The 16,309-nt window shown below is 47.7% G+C and overlaps 7 protein-coding genes across 9 annotated transcripts in view; 3 read left to right on the top strand and 4 right to left on the bottom strand.

Moving 5' to 3' along the window:
- Positions 1-289: 289 nt before the first annotated feature.
- Positions 290-15,492, bottom strand: LOC26532260 (uncharacterized). 2 transcript variants are annotated; one of them, XR_004469722.1, is made up of 4 exons: positions 15,412-15,492; positions 1,640-1,821; positions 718-1,585; positions 546-661 (listed from the first exon to the last, which is right to left on the bottom strand). XR_004469722.1 is itself a non-coding variant. In XM_033381565.1 (3 exons), the coding sequence occupies exons 2-3, from the start codon at positions 809-811 to the stop codon at positions 420-422; spliced, it is 336 nt and encodes a 111-aa protein (XP_033237456.1). In that variant the 5' UTR covers positions 812-1,821; positions 15,412-15,492; the 3' UTR covers positions 290-419. The 2 variants fall into 2 exon arrangements, 1 of the variants encoding a protein (XP_033237456.1); XM_033381565.1 differs by having other exon boundaries at positions 290-661; positions 718-1,821.
- mwh (multiple wing hairs) overlaps positions 2,163-16,309 on the top strand; it is a 34,181-nt gene continuing 20,034 nt past the window's right edge. Inside the window, exons 1-3 of one of the 2 annotated variants that reach the window (XM_015188098.2) lie at positions 2,163-3,214; positions 7,047-7,464; positions 7,522-7,779. In XM_015188098.2, the coding sequence (XP_015043584.2) occupies positions 7,085-7,464; positions 7,522-7,779 (638 nt within the window). In that variant the 5' untranslated portion in view covers positions 2,163-3,214; positions 7,047-7,084. Of the gene's footprint in view, positions 3,215-7,046; positions 7,465-7,521; positions 7,780-13,408; positions 14,476-16,309 lie in introns of those variants that run through there. The other variant, XM_015188097.2, reaches the window with a different exon arrangement.
- LOC4812003 (ester hydrolase C11orf54 homolog) lies at positions 4,095-5,655 on the bottom strand. Its single transcript, XM_001352432.4, has 2 exons — positions 5,410-5,655; positions 4,095-5,078 (listed from the first exon to the last, which is right to left on the bottom strand). The coding sequence occupies exons 1-2, from the start codon at positions 5,504-5,506 to the stop codon at positions 4,195-4,197; spliced, it is 981 nt and encodes a 326-aa protein (XP_001352468.3). The 5' UTR covers positions 5,507-5,655; the 3' UTR covers positions 4,095-4,194.
- Positions 8,037-8,523, bottom strand: LOC6899956 (lysozyme A/C). The gene has a single exon (XM_002135288.3). It carries the CDS (start codon positions 8,500-8,502, stop codon positions 8,080-8,082), a length of 423 nt encoding a protein of 140 aa, XP_002135324.1. The 5' UTR covers positions 8,503-8,523; the 3' UTR covers positions 8,037-8,079.
- Positions 9,883-10,387, bottom strand: LOC6899955 (lysozyme D-like). Its single transcript, XM_002135287.3, has one exon. It carries the CDS (start codon positions 10,346-10,348, stop codon positions 9,926-9,928), a length of 423 nt encoding a protein of 140 aa, XP_002135323.1. The 5' UTR covers positions 10,349-10,387; the 3' UTR covers positions 9,883-9,925.
- On the top strand, positions 11,008-11,504 carry LOC6899954 (lysozyme D-like). The gene has a single exon (XM_002135286.3). The coding sequence runs from the start codon at positions 11,039-11,041 to the stop codon at positions 11,459-11,461; it is 423 nt and encodes a 140-aa protein (XP_002135322.1). The 5' UTR covers positions 11,008-11,038; the 3' UTR covers positions 11,462-11,504.
- Positions 12,605-13,085, top strand: LOC6899953 (lysozyme A/C-like). Its single transcript, XM_002135285.3, has one exon. The coding sequence runs from the start codon at positions 12,620-12,622 to the stop codon at positions 13,040-13,042; it is 423 nt and encodes a 140-aa protein (XP_002135321.1). The 5' UTR covers positions 12,605-12,619; the 3' UTR covers positions 13,043-13,085.

Genomic DNA, 16,309 nt, shown 5'->3' with positions numbered 1-16,309 from the left:
ACGTGCTACGGCTTCCTGTGATCAGAAAAATTTCCTTGATCCTTCGGTAAGGACTTCAACAGCCCCTACCTTACAAATTTAAGTTTCTCGGCTTTTTGCGGCCCGATCGTGACTTGCGACGGCTTCCTGTGATCGAAAAAATCTCCCTGGATTAATGAAGTCCTTACCAAGGATCAAGGACTTTTTCCCCAATCAAAAATATTTAATTTTCTCCGCTATTTGTAAGCCGATCGGGGCGTGACACGCCTCTTCATCGGAATAGCTTCCCCGATACAGGATAAAACAAGGATGATTTTTCAATAGTTTTATTCATCAAAACTTAGCTTAGCATAAATAAATAAACATTTTAATCTAGTTTCTAAATGCATGGACGGGTATATCCTTAAACCTAACAAATACGTGATATACATATCTAGAGTCTAGAAGTCCACGTAGTTTCTGTCTTGGTTGCCATAGCCAAAGTCCTTGAGATAGTTGTCGATGGCCAGGTCGAAGGATGACGATGACTTGTTATGTTCGGATCTTGGAAAGGGTGCGGTTCTGTTCTGCTGGGTTACGATTCTCTCTGGCTGGAATAGGCCTCGGTCTGTCTCGAATGCGCCTCGGTAATGCTTAGACAGGACTCCGTCTGGCGGAGGAAAGCGTAGGGTACATAAGTTCTCTATGAAGGAAGATATATTTTAAAAAAAGTCCACAGTTATATCCTGTTTCACTTACGCGTCTTAAAGCAAAGGTCCAGCGTTTGATTCGGCGACGTACGAATGAGGGGGTACTGACATTTCCCGTGGACTTGAATCAACCATACCACCATCCATCACTGGCCCCTGCTGCAGTGGAAACGACGCCAACGCCACATTATTGACTCAACGACACAGCAGCGGCATCATGGCTATGGCCCGCAGCAAGACAGCCAGGACAGGACGAGGACTTAGGTCCTTCACCTGGGCCTACTTGGCCGAGATATAGCGTCTGATCTTTTGGCATTGTAAATAATTAAATCATGATGGATTTAACCATCGTCGAAAGTCCATCATTTTAAGTCCGATCAGGGCGTGCCACGGCTCCTTAGGATCGAAAGAGTATCCCAGATCCTTAGGGACAATTAAGGATATTGCCTTTTCGGCAACACCCACCTTTCAAAACAAGGTCATGTTAGTCAGCCCAAAAGACTGCCTGATGTTTTTTGAAAGAGTTAGCACAGCCACAAAAGGATGCCACGATTTCCAGCAGTTTTTGGCTTGTAAAATCTTGTAAAAATCACCTCTAAAACATCTTATCACCGTAAAAATTCAAATATATAGAAATACCGTAAATGCCGTTTCTATTATTTTTCATGACTGTATATCTCCAAACTTACAGATATGTACGTCTGCAAATAAAGATTTGTGGGCCGATCTGGTCGTGACGTATTGTGATCGGAATAGCAGGCGACGATGATAAAAGAGCTAGAAATGCACTCAAAATAAGTTTTCAATTTACAAACGGATTTAGTTCTAAAGTATTACAAGTTTTAACTTATATTTTTGTTTCTTGCAATATACATTTTTCATATTTTAGATTGTCATCCAGCTCTGTTCTATTGACACTGAAATGAAATTACAGATAATAAAATGGCAGGAGAGGCAATCTATGAACGCACTTAGCACATTCTGGACCATGCAGGCGATGTTCCACGCCTTTTTGTGACCGATACCCTTGTTCTAGTATCTTAAAACTGCTTTCTTCGAGGTTCCTTTACGTAGGAAGATCCCAAGACTACTCCTCAAGCCGCCGCATGTTGGCATCGTGGCCAGAGAAAAGGTTTTTGTTCTCTATGATAACCTGCAAAGAGGAACACAATCATTCATTAATGGAAACGCCCAAGTATAGGAGAACAAATTGGAGTGTAATTATAATGTGCGATATAAGACAAGACAAGACAAGAGCCAGGCCAGGCTGGGCCAAGCCAGCCCCCCGCGGCATCAATCATTATGCAATTTTTATGAAGACTGCCTCTCGAGCCAGTTACTTTCTTTGGAGGCGGGGTTCATTGAACGGTTTTTAGGGGGGCCTGAAAGCTTGGCCTGCCTTTGGGCTCGAACAGGAGCGAAGTTGCTGCGTTGTGTCGCTCCTAATGGAAATGGATGCAGCAGCAGCGGCAGCCTTGGCAGCGACTTTGTTTTGGAACAGGTTTCGGGGTTGGGAAAACCTCTGCGGCATGTGTTTATGCACTTGTCGGCCCGGTCTCTTGGCCACTTCACTTCACTGGCTATCAACAAATACGGCCCATTAGAGATTATACGACAATTTCAATTTAAAAACTCTTGTAAAGCAGAGCAGCCAAACTTGATCCGACAGTGGTGGGACAGTGCATAAATTGGTGGGGAAAATGAGTTGTCAAATGATATGGCCAGGCGAGGAGGGGCGGGGATAACTCTCTATTAAGCATTCACCGAGCTCCCGATAAGAAACGGCCAGAATCAGCATTAATACAATGTACCAGAATAGACTGTCGTTGGAGCCGGCTCTCCCCCCGAAACAAGTTCGCTGGCTACGCGCCTGGAGACCCATATGAAAAGCGACTCCAAACAGCGGCGGTAGCCGTGCCATCTGATCGCAGACTTCATTCAGTCTGCAACTCGCGTTTCAGCCGAGCAGACGCGCCAAAGTCGTTGTACAAGCCAGACCCAGACCCAGATCGAGATCGAGACCCAGTCTAAGCCTAAGCCCCAAGTCGTAGTCGTAGTCGTAGTCGTATTCGGATCGAGTCGAGTCAATCAAAGCAAAAGGCAGTTAATAAAAAGTGCTAATGGTGTGTTTAAAATATGAATAAATACGAGTGTATGCCAGACCCACAAAAACGGTTACAAGAGCCAGAGCCACAGCCACAACCACAACCACAACGGTAACAATAACAAAAAGAGATTTTCTTTTTCGTGCGACGAAGAAATCGCATTTGCATTTCTCTCCGCGCTCGCTGGAAGATTAAATTGGATCAATCGCCTGAACGACCGTCCGTCGATCGTCGATCGTCGCTCGATCGCTGTATGTTTTTTTGATTGTGTGCGAGTTTCAAAGAAGGTTACCAGAATCCGAATAATAAATATTTAAATGCAAATATTAGAGACCCGTTAAGAGGTGCAGACATCGCCAGAAGAAGAATAGAAGCAGCAGCCGCGATCCCAGCTCCATTTCTGGGAGAGTCTATCCCTCCCTGCGCGACTCCCCAGTACGGGTAAGTCTTTCGGCCATGATCGATGCGCCGATCAACTGCGATTTGTAACTGTCACAACAATCGGGCGGGGGATTCCAGTTTCTGTTTCTGTTTCTGTTTTTCGAAATGGTTTCTTCTCTGAGGCAAACCATAAAACGTTTTAATGGACTCGCACTAGGACTATTGCAATTGCAATCGCAATCGCAGTCGCAGTCGGAGCTCTGCATGAATCAAAGTTATTAAATAATTAATGGCCAGCGGTGCAAAAAGAAAAACACAGATTGCTGCATGTTCGGGGCATTATTTACGGCCTGCTTAGCTCTCTGTCTGCCTGCCGTGTGCCGTGTGGAGTCTCTCATTAGGCCAGGCATGAAGCCGCAGCCCCAGACCCAGACCCAGAACCAGAACCCCACCATCCACCATCCAACAGCCACCAGCCACCAGCAGGCATTCCGGCCTAGAAGATCTCGTTCGAGCACTCATCGAGATCATTTGCCCATCGATTTGCATGGCAAAGAAAGCTGCTTGCTGCTGCTGCGGCTCTAATTTTTGGCAATTACATAAAGCCGTCGGACCCTGCGGCCAGCTCCACAAATGATGAGCAACCATCGTGCCACAGGGCCATTCGAGAGATCGCAGACGGAAACCGAAACCAACTTCTAAGACTCGCGTTTATTTTTGGCCTCCGCTCATTAATATTTATGATCGATTTGGCAGTCGGCAGTCGGCAGGTGAAGACAGTGGGCCAGAGATAACTCTAATCCTCAGTCTCAGTCTCTGTTTTGGTTATTGGTTTCTGGGCGACTAGCGGTCTGCCACCCGAACCACGCTACATACACATGGCCACACGCAGTGTACTCCAGATAATGTATCTTCCGAAAGAGATTTGGAACCTTTGGAATATGCTCGTCCTATCTTCTTCATAAGAGTATTTATTTATGACGGATTAGGCAATGGAAAAGTCGGATATTTATATAGATAACGAGAAGATCAGATTATATCTAATCTCTTCCCACTTTGTGGGTGGACAGGGGCTTGTCCACCCTCACCACCCGCTCGGCGACATTCAGATACGCCTCGTACTCCACGATGTCGGGGGTGGTGTCGTAGTGGTAGTGGCCGCCCCAGTTGCTGAAGGAGAACGAGTGGAAGTGCTGGAGGCGCAGGTCGAGGCCGTGCTCCTTGGTCACCAGGGTGCCCACGGCATTGAGTTGGGCGGGCATATCGTAGAATTTAAGCCACTCGTTGAGCTCCTCGTCGGTGTGGATGGGCGTCGAGCTGAAGTCTGGCATCACGTGCTGGTGGACGGCGCCCTTCTTGATCAGGAAGATGCCGCCCAGGCCCACCACGCGATCGCCGTAGTGATCCTCCAGCCCCTTGCGGATGCACTCGATGAAATTATGTTCGCCGGTGCGCTGCTTGGCGCTGATCTTCAGCACCTGTCCAGGTGCTCCCTGGCTGAGGAAGAGGTTCAGCAGCAGCGCACAGCGGGGCTCCGTGTGGGGGATCTTCTCCAGCACACACACCTCCTGCTCTCCCCGCACCGTGGCCGTGTAGCTGCCGTTCGTCAGCTCGTCCCCCTCGCTCACCGACAAATTGAAGATGCCCTCGCAGTTGGAGCTGCGGATGGGCCAGGGTCCTGCGCCGGCGCCCACAGCGAAGACCTTACCGGGTCCCTGGATCTTCCGCGTGATCTCCTTGATGTTGTACAGCTTTTCCCGGTGGACGTTGGGAAGCAGGAAGGGTGGGCCACCCGCCTCTAGCAGCGTGGGCCTGCCCCCCAGTCCGCTTTCCACCAATCCGAATCGTGGCGCCTTCAGGTCGGGGCAGGCACCCACACTCACCTCCACCTGGGCGAAGTTTCCCCTCAAGGCACCCTGTATGACTGCGAAACGAAAAAGAGAGAGAGAGAAAGACACCTATTGAACCAAAAGCTTTATCTCCGCCCTCCATCTAAACACAAACGGCTTTTGGCGTGCAAAAGCTACCCGAAAGCTCTCCGCCCAGTCATATGTTTTGTCAGTTTAGAGGCGTCGCGACGAAAACAAAGAAGAAAAACAGAACAGAAAACCGAAAACCGAAAACAAAAAAAAACTACAGAAAACCGGCTATGGAAAGTTCGACACAGTTCTGAAGGTCATTTGCACATGGCATCGGGCGGAGGCACGTAGTATCTTTATCTTTAAGATCTGATCTCCCCGCTCCCCGTCGCTCACCATTCTGCAGCTCCGGCAATGGGGGCACGTGGAGCGGCTTCTCCTCGAAGAGCAGTTGCTCTGTCTCCAGCTGGTTCTGTGTTTGTTTCTGGCTCATAATGATGCTGATGCTGATGCCCCAAGGTGTGTCCTAGTTACGAGTATTCGTATTCCTTTCTAGCTCTGTTGCTCTGGGTCTCTCCACTGGAGTGTACCGCTCTGTAGATCGTTGGAAACGCGACTGTGAGGCGCACACCGACGCTGCTTCGCATTTCAGTGCTTGGGCTGTGGTTGGGGTTGAGTGCCGTGCACTGGCCGGTGTGCGGTTCGTCCTATAGTTAACATTGCTGCCCATACAGATACAGGGTGACTGCTGTGTGATAAGATAAACTCTTGGTTTAATTTAGTTTAATTAGTGTCGAGATGTCGAGTTCTTCCACTCTTCCGCACTCACGCTCAAGCCGCATGTCTTGGTGGTATTTTTTATGGTGCAACTTTTAAGTACAGTGGCACCCTCGTTTAACGACCGAAACGTAACGAAATAAAACGGACAGAACCTACCCTACCAACTTTTCCAATGGAGGGCCTCGACAAAACTTTCCACTTCTTTATCATCACTTTCACTGCACAAAAGGTTCTCCTCTTCAGGGCCCTGGCTGTGGGGCCCTCCGAAAACAGGTTCCCATTAACGGTTCCAATTTCCATATTCGTTGACAGCATGAAAGTTGTTCTGCCAAGTTGATCTATAACTTATACATAATCTCAGATCTATTTTCGACTAATTGATGTCCGAGATTCAGAGATTGCTTGCAGTAAATGTTTCTACGATCCATCCCTGCGGAGCACCTTTCACTGTGGTAGGTGGCGACCCTCCACTGATAGCGCCCGTGGTTCTGGTTCTGGTTCTGCTTCTGCTTCTGGCTCTGTTCTGCTCTGTAATCGTGTTTTGTCGTGTTCTGTCATTTAGCGGTCACGTTTAGCTACGTTTGCAGATAAGCCAGTGACTGCGGTTCCTCCCCAGTGCTGCTCCCAAGTGGAGGCTCTAATGTGGTCGCATTCTGGGTGTGGATCGGGTCAAGCCGCAAGTGCTGGGACAGACAAATCGGCCAAGGGTGCTAATTTGATGAATGGCCTCCCTAATGAGTGTGCCGAATGCGTGGCCTGGATGAGGAGCCGCTATAGATTTAAGCCATCAAGAGTGTCACTCACAGCCTAGCCTCCACGCCCCGCCGGAGTAGCAATCATGCTGTCCAGCTGGAGAGCTCTTCAGGTTCTGGCCAGAACTGGTCCACGCAATCCATCATTTCGCCAATGGATAGATAGTTTATCATAATTACAAGTTGCTCGTGAGGACCAGGCATGAGTAGGAGCCCCGACCACGGTCTGACCATCTACAGGCATTTGTTCTCGGCGACCTCGTTTCCATCCATCGAGAACTCGCCGCTGACCCAATTCCATCGGGCACTTCACTTTTTTTCGCTTGGCAATCGCCCAGACGATAGGATGGGATGGCGGAGGAACTGGAACCCAAACTGGTTAGGAATTGTGTCAGCGCTAATACTCTTGGATGCGAGTCAAACAGCGATCCAAGCAGACATCATCTGCTCTGCCCCATGCTCTAACATATGTTGTGTGCTTGTTTGTCCATGTCACATTAGGCAATGCCTGACAGGCGCCGATCAGCGTCGTCGTCGTAATGGGCAACCGCATCGCTGCGACTGGAGCTGGAGCTGGAGTGGGAGCTGGAGGTGTAGACGAGGTGCCTTCTAGGTTTAACACACGCAGACGATACCAGCAGCACAAGAGGGAGTACTGCCTCCAGAGCGAGTACCGCTCCAAGACCCTTCCCGCACGCCACCCACACCACGACCACGACCACGAGCACGGGCACGGCCAGACTCCACAAGAACCAAGGCTTGGGTCCAGCAGCTGCCTGGGCGGTGGCGCTGGGGGGCCCAATGCATCTAATGCCCCGCCACCGCACAATGGGGAGACGTCGAGGGTGCTGTTTCTGCTCTACTTGATTCACCGCACCTGGAACGTGGTCATGGACACAATGGACACACGCACCAAGAGGTAACACTCGATTTGCTCCGTTCTCTGAGGTTTACCTAATCTTCCGACTCTTTCCAGTCGTTCACCCCGCAGTAGTTCCCCCCAGAAGGGGGAGACCATTCCGATGGAGGCCCAGCAACGTCCGATGGACGAGGAATGCTCCATTGGCATCACCGACATGGATGCCTCCTCATACTGCTCTCAGTACTCGTGCTGCAGCTGCAGCTACTGTGACGAGGAGACAGCGGGGACACAGACGAATGTCTACAGCTCCATAGCGGATGACTATTCCCTGGACTCCATGTACGAGGAGGGAAAGTCGCTGGCCGAAGAAAGGTAAGCGAAACTTCTCTTCCACCCATCCACCCCATAGCAGCCGGCTTCTGGGAATGGGATTAAAAAAAGTGCATACTTTTCGGCTGAAACATTTGTGTAGGTGTCAGGTAAGTCGTCAGGTGGCGCCACGAAAACATGTAGTTGTAAGGTAGATAGATGTGGTGCAGAAAAACCAAGAATGGCATGTAAAAATAATGCAGAAATGTCATTTGTGGACATCCCCGGCCCCTACAGAGAGAAAAAACACGGAATACATATTCATTTTATGCCATTGTTTTATTCAGGGGTCGAAATCAGAGTTTAGAAGCACTCATCGATGGATGGCAGCCATCCGCTGCAGTAGTGCCAGGTGGACCAGGCGGACCATCCCTGCTGGGAGAGGACCTTCTGGGCGCAACGCACGGAGTGCTCGATGTTGTCTGTCAACAGGGCATTGCAGCTCAGGCCGCACTCGTTGTAGGAGAAGCGACCGCTGGGGGGAGCGCACCAGTAGTAGTCGTTGATCTGGAAGATGCCGTAGTCGTTGGAGCCGTTGTAGTTCTCGGGTCCGACCACTCCGGTGCGGTAGGAGCTCTCGTGCTCGGCAATGCAGGTCCACTTGTCCAGCTGATCGCGGGGGACGCCCAGGTTTGACATCTCGCGGGCCAGGGAGCAACGGTCCATGGTGCGACCAAAAGCGGGAGCGGCCAGAGCCAGAGCAACCAGAACGATGAAAGCCTTCATGTTGAGAATTTACAGAAGAAACTGATGTCGAATGGCACGAAGGTTTGCGCTTTTATAGGGCGAAATATCTCCCTGAAGTGTTATCTGAAGTAGTTCCTTCGATAGGCAGGAGGGCCTATCTGTAAGTGTGTCTGTGAATCGAAAAGAAAAATCCCCCCGAAAACTTTGAATCTTCTATCGATTAGTGACTAGTGAGTGATTGCTGAAGATAAAGTATAGTATTGTGGCAGACAGCACGTGTGTAATGGGATACAGTAGTACTAATTAATCTCTCTGTCTACAGTGTTTACAGATAAGCGTCGTATATTTCCTTTTTCATTCATTGATCATTAGGTCTTTATCTATTAAGACTTTTAAAAGAGTGCAGCCTTCTCATAATTAACAAATGATCCTTGGGTTTCCGGCTGTCCTTCTGTTACGTTGAATGGATCCACAGATAGAAAGATTGCTCTGCCACGGACTCTGCTAAAGGGAACTTTTGAATAATCCTACAAATCTTAAGATTATGAGAAGACGATTATCCGAATAGATTTCCAGCTCTTTCGCTTGACATTAATATAAAAATATTTCATTTAAATTAAATATTTTCTTATTGAGGTTAAATATATTTCCTTAAAATTCTATGTTATGTATGTATGTTATATTTATTTTAAAATTGCTTGCACTTACAACCCAAATATGGGCATCTCAGCAAAATTATCCACTGTGCCGAAAAACATCAAAAAACAGTAAAAGCTGATTTCCATATAACTTTGTCCCGATATTGGTTTCTAAGTTTATTAAAACTTAACTACTTTAACCAATTTATAAATAATTTCGTTAATTTTCATGTGAAAACCTATTAAATTAAGCAAAAGAAAGTTCACCTTTCGGCATTTTTTGTAAATATTTGTATAGTCATATTTTTCTTTACTATTATCTCCTATAAAAAAGGTGATCCTGGACACAAGTGTTTCCCCGAAGTCTCGATAGCATATGGAACCATCTGAAAGAAATCCCAGATGTGCACAGATGTGCCCACCCAATTCGCAGAGTTTTCCCATTTTGTACCCCAACCTTGAAAACCACTCCTATTTTGGCTTATATCCCATACAGAATTCGATTGTTGGCATTTTATTTTGTAAATATAGGGCTACCCAATTACTATGCCACTAAAAAATAATTATTATTTTTTTTAATTGTACATTTTCATTCTACTTTTTAATATTTTGTACTACGAAACGACAGTATGGAAGTGCCCATATTTAATTTAAATATTGATGTGTTTTTTCACTTTGCTGAGTGTATTATGCAGCGAAAGGAACAGACATCAAATTCAGAAATTCCACTGAAAAGCTACGACTGTTTACAGATTCTAAAATATTACGGAAGCAACAGATATTCGTTTTTTGCAATCATTTTATTCAGGGGTCGAAATCAAAGCTTAGAAGCAGTCGTTGATGGAGGGCAGGGAGCCGTCGCAGTACTTCCAGGTGGACCAGGCGGACCATCCCTGCTGGGAGAGGACCTTCTGGGCGCAACGCACGGAGTTGGTGATGTCGTCGGTCAACAGGTTGTTGCAGCTCAGGCCGCACTCGTTGTAGGAGAAGCGACCGCTGGGGGGAGCGCACCAGTAGTAGTCGTTGATCTGGAAGATGCCGTAGTCGTTGGAGCCGTTGTAGTTCTCGGGTCCGACCACTCCGGTGCGGTAGGAGGACTCGTGCTCGGCAATGCAGGTCCAGCGGGCCAGCTGGTCACGGGGGACGCCCAGGTCGGACATCTCGCGGGCCAGGGAGCAACGGTCCATGGTGCGACCGAAAGCGGGAGCGGCCAGAGCCAGGGCAACCAGAACGATGAAAGCCTTCATGATGATTTCAATTATTGGAAACTGATGTCGAATGGTGGCGGGGATCGAGCTTTTATACGTTAACACCGCGATGATAAAGGAGTTATCTCGAGAACTTTCGCTGATACGTGGCACTCGTTCCCTTGGTCAACAAGTCGCGAAATTGACTATCGCCATCTTTTAATTAATACTGATAGGGTTAACAGTATAAGCCCTGCCAATTGATGGCTAAGAAGCCCGTATCTCAACAATAAAGTAAACAACGCTATGGATATTGCTAAGTAATGCAATACTCGTACATACGCACATACATATATACGCAGTATGCCAATTTCTTGCAATGCTCGACTACTCGGGGGTTTTCCTTATGATCCTATCAGCGGATCTTCTTAAAATAGGATGCTCCTCAACCGTAAAGTAGTCGACGCTTTGGAAGTCGATAAAGTCATGCAATATATATTTTATATATATCTTCTTGAAATGGGATGCTTCTGAGCCTTGGCTCATTGGGAGCAATCAGTTGGGAGGACTCATACACTAACCATATCAGTAAAGATAGCGCATTATTATATTTCTTGATTTGTTGACAAAGGCACGTACGCTGCGTATCAGCGAAGGTGCTCGAGATAACTCCTTAATCAACGATTCTCCGGCTATAAAACATCGATCCCTGCCACCATTCGACATCAGTTTCCAATAATTGAAATCATCATGAAGGCTTTCATCGTTCTGGTTGCCCTGGCTCTGGCCGCTCCCGCTTTCGGTCGCACCATGGACCGTTGCTCCCTGGCCCGCGAGATGTCCGACCTGGGCGTCCCCCGCGACCAGCTGGCCCGCTGGACCTGCATTGCCGAGCACGAGTCCTCCTACCGCACCGGAGTGGTCGGACCCGAGAACTACAACGGCTCCAACGACTACGGCATCTTCCAGATCAACGACTACTACTGGTGCGCTCCCCCCAGCGGTCGCTTCTCCTACAACGAGTGCGGCCTGAGCTGCAACAACCTGTTGACCGACGACATCACCAACTCCGTGCGTTGCGCCCAGAAGGTCCTCTCCCAGCAGGGATGGTCCGCCTGGTCCACCTGGAAGTACTGCGACGGCTCCCTGCCCTCCATCAACGACTGCTTCTAAGCTCTGATTTCGACCCCTGAATAAAATGATTGCAAATAACGAATATCTGTGTTTTCCGTAATATTTTGGAATCTGTAAACAGTCGTAGCTTTTCAGTGTAATTTCTGAATTTGATGTCTGTTCCTTGCGCTGCATAATACACTCAGCAAAGTGAAAAAACACATCAATATTTAAATTAAATATGGGCACTTCCGTACTGGCGTTTCGTAGTACAAAATATTAAAAAGTAGAATAAAAATGTACAATTAAAAAAAATAATAATTATTTTTTAGTGGCATAGTAATTGGGTAGCCTTATATTTACAAAATAAAATGCAAACAATCGAATTCTGTATGGGATATAAGCCAAAATAGGAGTGGTTTTCAAGGTTGGGGTACAAAATGGGAAAACTCTGCGAATTGGGTGGGCACATCTGTGCACATCTGGGATTTCTTTCAGATGGTTCCATATGCTATCGAGACTTCGGGGAAACACTTGTGTCCAGGATCACCTTTTTTATAGGAGATAATAGTAAAGAATAATATGACTATACAAATATTTACAAAAAATGCCGAAAGGTGAACTTTTGCTTAATTTAATAAGTTTTCACATAAAATTTAACGAAATTATTTATAAATTGGTTTAAATAGTTAAGTTTTAGTAAACTGAGAAACCAATATCTGGACAAAGGCATCTGGAAATCAGCTTTAAATGATTTTTAATTTGAATTAGAATTTGAAGGAAATATAATTAACCTCAATAAGAAAACATTTAATTTAAATGAAATATTTGTATATTAATGTCAAGCGAAATAGCTGGAAATCTATTTGGATTTTTCAATCCGAGTGTAAATATTACGTTTTAGGGCTTATTTCTATGGCTGTATCAATAATCGTCTTCTCATAATCTTAAGATTTGATACTACTGTATCCCATTACACACGGGCTGTCTGCCACAATACTATACTTTATCTTCAGCAATCACTCTTTAGTCACTAATCAAGAGCGGCTTCAAAGTTTTCGGGGGGATTTTTCTTTTCGATACACAGACACACTTACAGATAGGCCCTCCTGCCTATCGAAGGAACTACTTCAGATAACACTTCAGGGAGATATTTCGCCCCATAAAAGCGCAAACCTTCGTGCCATTCGACATCAGTTTCTTCTGTAAATTCTCAACATGAAGGCTTTCATCGTTCTGGTTGCCCTGGTGCTGGCCGCTCCCGCTTTCGGTCGCACCATGGACCGTTGCTCCCTGGCCCGCGAGATGTCAGACCTGGGCGTCCCCCGCGATCAGCTGGACAAGTGGACCTGCATTGCCGAGCACGAGAGCTCCTACCGCACCGGAGTGGTCGGACCCGAGAACTACAACGGCTCCAACGACTACGGCATCTTCCAGATCAACGACTACTACTGGTGCGCTCCCCCCAGCGGTCGCTTCTCCTACAACGAGTGCGGCCTGAGCTGCAATGCCCTGTTGACCGACAACATCGAGCACTCCGTGCGTTGCGCCCAGAAGGTCCTCTCCCAGCAGGGATGGTCCGCCTGGTCCACCTGGCACTACTGCAGCGGATGGCTGCCATCCATCGATGAGTGCTTCTAAGCTCTGATATTGACCCCTGAATAAAAGAATTGAATAAAACATATATTGAGCTCCTGGTAGAGACGCTTTCATTATCAAAAAGTGATCTCTATTTCTGGTGGTTTGGGACTCGTTTCCACATTCTTCCACCTAATCACGGCTGGTGGTTGGGTGTTTGGAGATGCCCTAAGGCGCTTGACAGTCTTCACCAGGTCGGAGTGGTTCCATTGCTACTGTTTCTTATAACCAAAGTCTTATATGAAGAGAAAGAGAGAGAGAGAGAAATCGCTCTTGGGCTGAATGCAACTTCGGTTGAAGCTCGGTCTTCGACTCGTCTCGGTTCGGCTCGGCTCGGCTCTCGATCTTGGCCCAAAGCGGGGATCGTGGCTCGGTGGAGCTGAAAGCCCGGCTCTCGATCAGTCGGTGCGTGACTTCTCTTCTCTTCGGACGTGTTGTGTGCAGATCGCAGATAGCGGAAGCGAACGAAGCGCGGTTTTGGTTACCAATTAAGTCGAACGGCAAACGATCGAACGATAGAACGATGAACGATGAACGATGGCTTTGTTAGCTGTTCTTGAGGTCTAGCAAAGTTCACTCGTTAGTGGTTTTAGTGCGGAAGCGAAGCTCAACGAACTGTGCGATCCAATCCGATCCGAAAAGGGATACTGTCAATCTCCGTCTTTTGCCGATCCTCCTCCACACTATTCCGCCTCTCCAGCACCTCTGGTTACGTGTCACAGACGATTACGCGATATATATTTTCTTATTGTGTATTCTCTTGAGAGGAGAAACAAGTTTGATTGGATAGAAGTGCTAGTGCCTCCCCGTTTGGACCCGCACTCGGACCGCTCTCCACCGCTGGCTAACAGCATCGCGAGTGCCACAGTGCGCGCGCGCAGATTGCATTCTAACGGTAAAACGAGTACACGACTCTCGGCTAGAACTGGCCCCATGCCCCATGCTGCATGCCCCTCCTGCATCTTTCCTCTGGTGGCCTATTGCAGCATCCACAATAATACTCCACGAGTAATAGCCACAACAGCAGCAACATCAGCACCGGCCAGTGGCAGTGCCTCTTCAGCGGCCTCTTCTCCTCTTGTGCTGCTAATCTTCTCAATTTACGTTTCTTGTTCGATGACGACGCAAAGTGCAGCATGAAAGTCAGCTCCAACTGTGCCCCAATCCGAACAAATATGAGGAGTGTGTGTGTACCTCGTAGAATCTAAGAACGTTCTGTTCTGCAGCGAGCAGCAGTGCCCCAATTTGGATTCGTGTCAGTACTCCTGGCTCCGTACTCCTCCTCCTCCTCCTCCTCCTGCTCCTCCTCTCTCGCTCCCGATCGCACTGCTCTGCACTTGATCCCAATTGGATTTCGGACAGACGCACCAGCTAAAGCAGCCGCAGAAGAACCAGTAACCACGGAAGCAGAAGCCGACGCCGCATAGGCAAAATAGGTAAGAGTTATCTCTATCTCCCTCTCTCTCTCTCTCTCTGGGAAAACTAGTTCCCGATCTAAGTCAGAGGGTCAGAGTCAGATCCAGCGGCCCAAGGCTTCTTCCACTTGGTCAGCAGATTGGATCCCACATGCCACATATGCCACATACATATACAATACATGTACCCCTGCCCCTGCTGGTGCCCGAAACCTATGCAGCATATGCTAATGGGCCCCCGACTTTCTTTTAGGCTAGTGCCCAAAATCAAGATATGTAAATCTGTAAATCCCTCGGTACGCGGGGATCGTGTGGGAGTACGGTAGTACGCGTAGCACTGACATTGAACTGTGACGCCCACTGGCCACTGGCCACTGGCCAGAAAGAAAGAAACTCTCCACAGAAATTCGGGCTAAAAAAAGAACGCAAAACAGACAATGGCTAAAATAAAAAATAAAAAAAAAACGGGCCATAAAATAAAGGCGTTATGACTGCGTGTTCGTTATAAAAGCATGAAAACAAATTACATTCCTCTGTGGCCCCATGGAAAATTGAAGTGAAAATTGAATTGGCAGCGGCACGAGACTGCGATGGACTTCGACGAGGCAGCAGCCCCCAATCCCCAGTCCCCAATCCACAATCCGACTAACAATGCCACTTTGTCCATCCACCATCCGACAGAGAGACAAAGCCAAAGACAAACGTGGAAGAAACAGCCTCAGCAGAAGACAAACATCAAGAAAGAGGGCAAAAAGCGAAGATACCTACTAAATATGCCTATAAATAAACAAGAAAGAAAGAAAGGTGGCTTTCAGGGGGATATTTGGAGGCCTTGGGATACCCTTAGAGAACGATCATTCGATCAGAAGCTGTCATCAGAATTGAAAGATAATATCATAATGCGTTTTTTAAGGTTTCATCGCTACATACTCGTATGCAGAATCAAAGATAACTTACCCAGAGTTTGCGTTCAAGAATGCCTTCCAGTGGTCACTATAAGAGTATGTGGATACATCCAATATGTATATATACTGCAACGAAATAAGAGAACATCAAGCATATAGTACTTCCTTCTTCCTCTGCCCTGGCAAACACCTGCCCGTAATCATAGTACCTCGTGGGAAAAGGGTACAATTACAGTCACAGACCCAGACACAGGCCAAAAACGCGAGTGTTCGTACTGCCAGTGGACGGGCTACAGAAAAATCTGTTCCGGTCTGATTTAACAATTGTTAAACAGCTTATGCATTGGCCATGCCCCAAAGAGTGTGATGTGATGTGGTGTGGTGTGGTGTGGGGTGTTGTGTGGGGCATGCCGCCTGCTGCTAGGTGGGGCGGCACACGCAACCCAGCGAATGGCCAATTTACTTTCGGTGCTGCCCAAAACCAAAAACAAGAAAAAGAAATCTTTCTTTATTCACGCGATTTTGTGGTCAACTTTGGCCATTCTGTGTCGGGCCTTTGTCTTCCTTCTGGCAACTGCAGCAGCAGAGCAGGGCCAAATGCCACATGCCACATTAGAGGCACAGCCATCATGGGACAACCAGATGTTGGACACCTTGACAGACCCCTGACAAATGGAGCAACAATCGGTGATCGGCGGGATTGAGTAACCAACAGCCAGCAGACAGCAGCCAACAACCATTGCACTTGGGCAATAAACAGCAGGCAGTAAATAGGCATTGGGCATTGGGCCATGAGCAGTGGGCTTTTGTTAGCCGCCAAGACTAATTGAAGCCAATGGGCCACAAAAAGGGGACCAGCAGCACACAAAGAGACTCCCAAATTGAGAGATCAGAGGCCAATTGCTCGGACAAACAGTCAACCCCAACATTGTAGACATTTGCATCCACAT

This window comes from Drosophila pseudoobscura, chromosome X (assembly GCF_009870125.1).
Source record: "Drosophila pseudoobscura strain MV-25-SWS-2005 chromosome X, UCI_Dpse_MV25, whole genome shotgun sequence".
Taxonomy (NCBI): Eukaryota; Metazoa; Arthropoda; class Insecta; order Diptera; family Drosophilidae; genus Drosophila; species Drosophila pseudoobscura.
The sequence above is the reverse complement of the archived record's forward strand: the minus strand, read 5'-3'. Positions and strand labels throughout refer to the sequence as shown.

Coding starts and splice junctions, on each gene's coding strand:
- LOC26532260 (XM_033381565.1), bottom strand. CDS start 811: ATGGTGGTATGGTTGATTCAAGTCCACGGGAAATGTCAGTACCCCCTC. Junction 662..717: donor GGACCTTTGCTTTAAGACGC/GTAAGTGAAACA, acceptor CTTCCTTCATAG/AGAACTTATGTACCCTACGC.
- LOC4812003 (XM_001352432.4), bottom strand. CDS start 5,506: ATGAGCCAGAAACAAACACAGAACCAGCTGGAGACAGAGCAACTGCTC. Junction 5,079..5,409: donor ATTGCCGGAGCTGCAGAATG/GTGAGCGACGGG, acceptor TTCGTTTCGCAG/TCATACAGGGTGCCTTGAGG.
- LOC6899956 (XM_002135288.3), bottom strand. CDS start 8,502: ATGAAGGCTTTCATCGTTCTGGTTGCTCTGGCTCTGGCCGCTCCCGCT.
- LOC6899955 (XM_002135287.3), bottom strand. CDS start 10,348: ATGAAGGCTTTCATCGTTCTGGTTGCCCTGGCTCTGGCCGCTCCCGCT.
- LOC6899954 (XM_002135286.3), top strand. CDS start 11,039: ATGAAGGCTTTCATCGTTCTGGTTGCCCTGGCTCTGGCCGCTCCCGCT.
- LOC6899953 (XM_002135285.3), top strand. CDS start 12,620: ATGAAGGCTTTCATCGTTCTGGTTGCCCTGGTGCTGGCCGCTCCCGCT.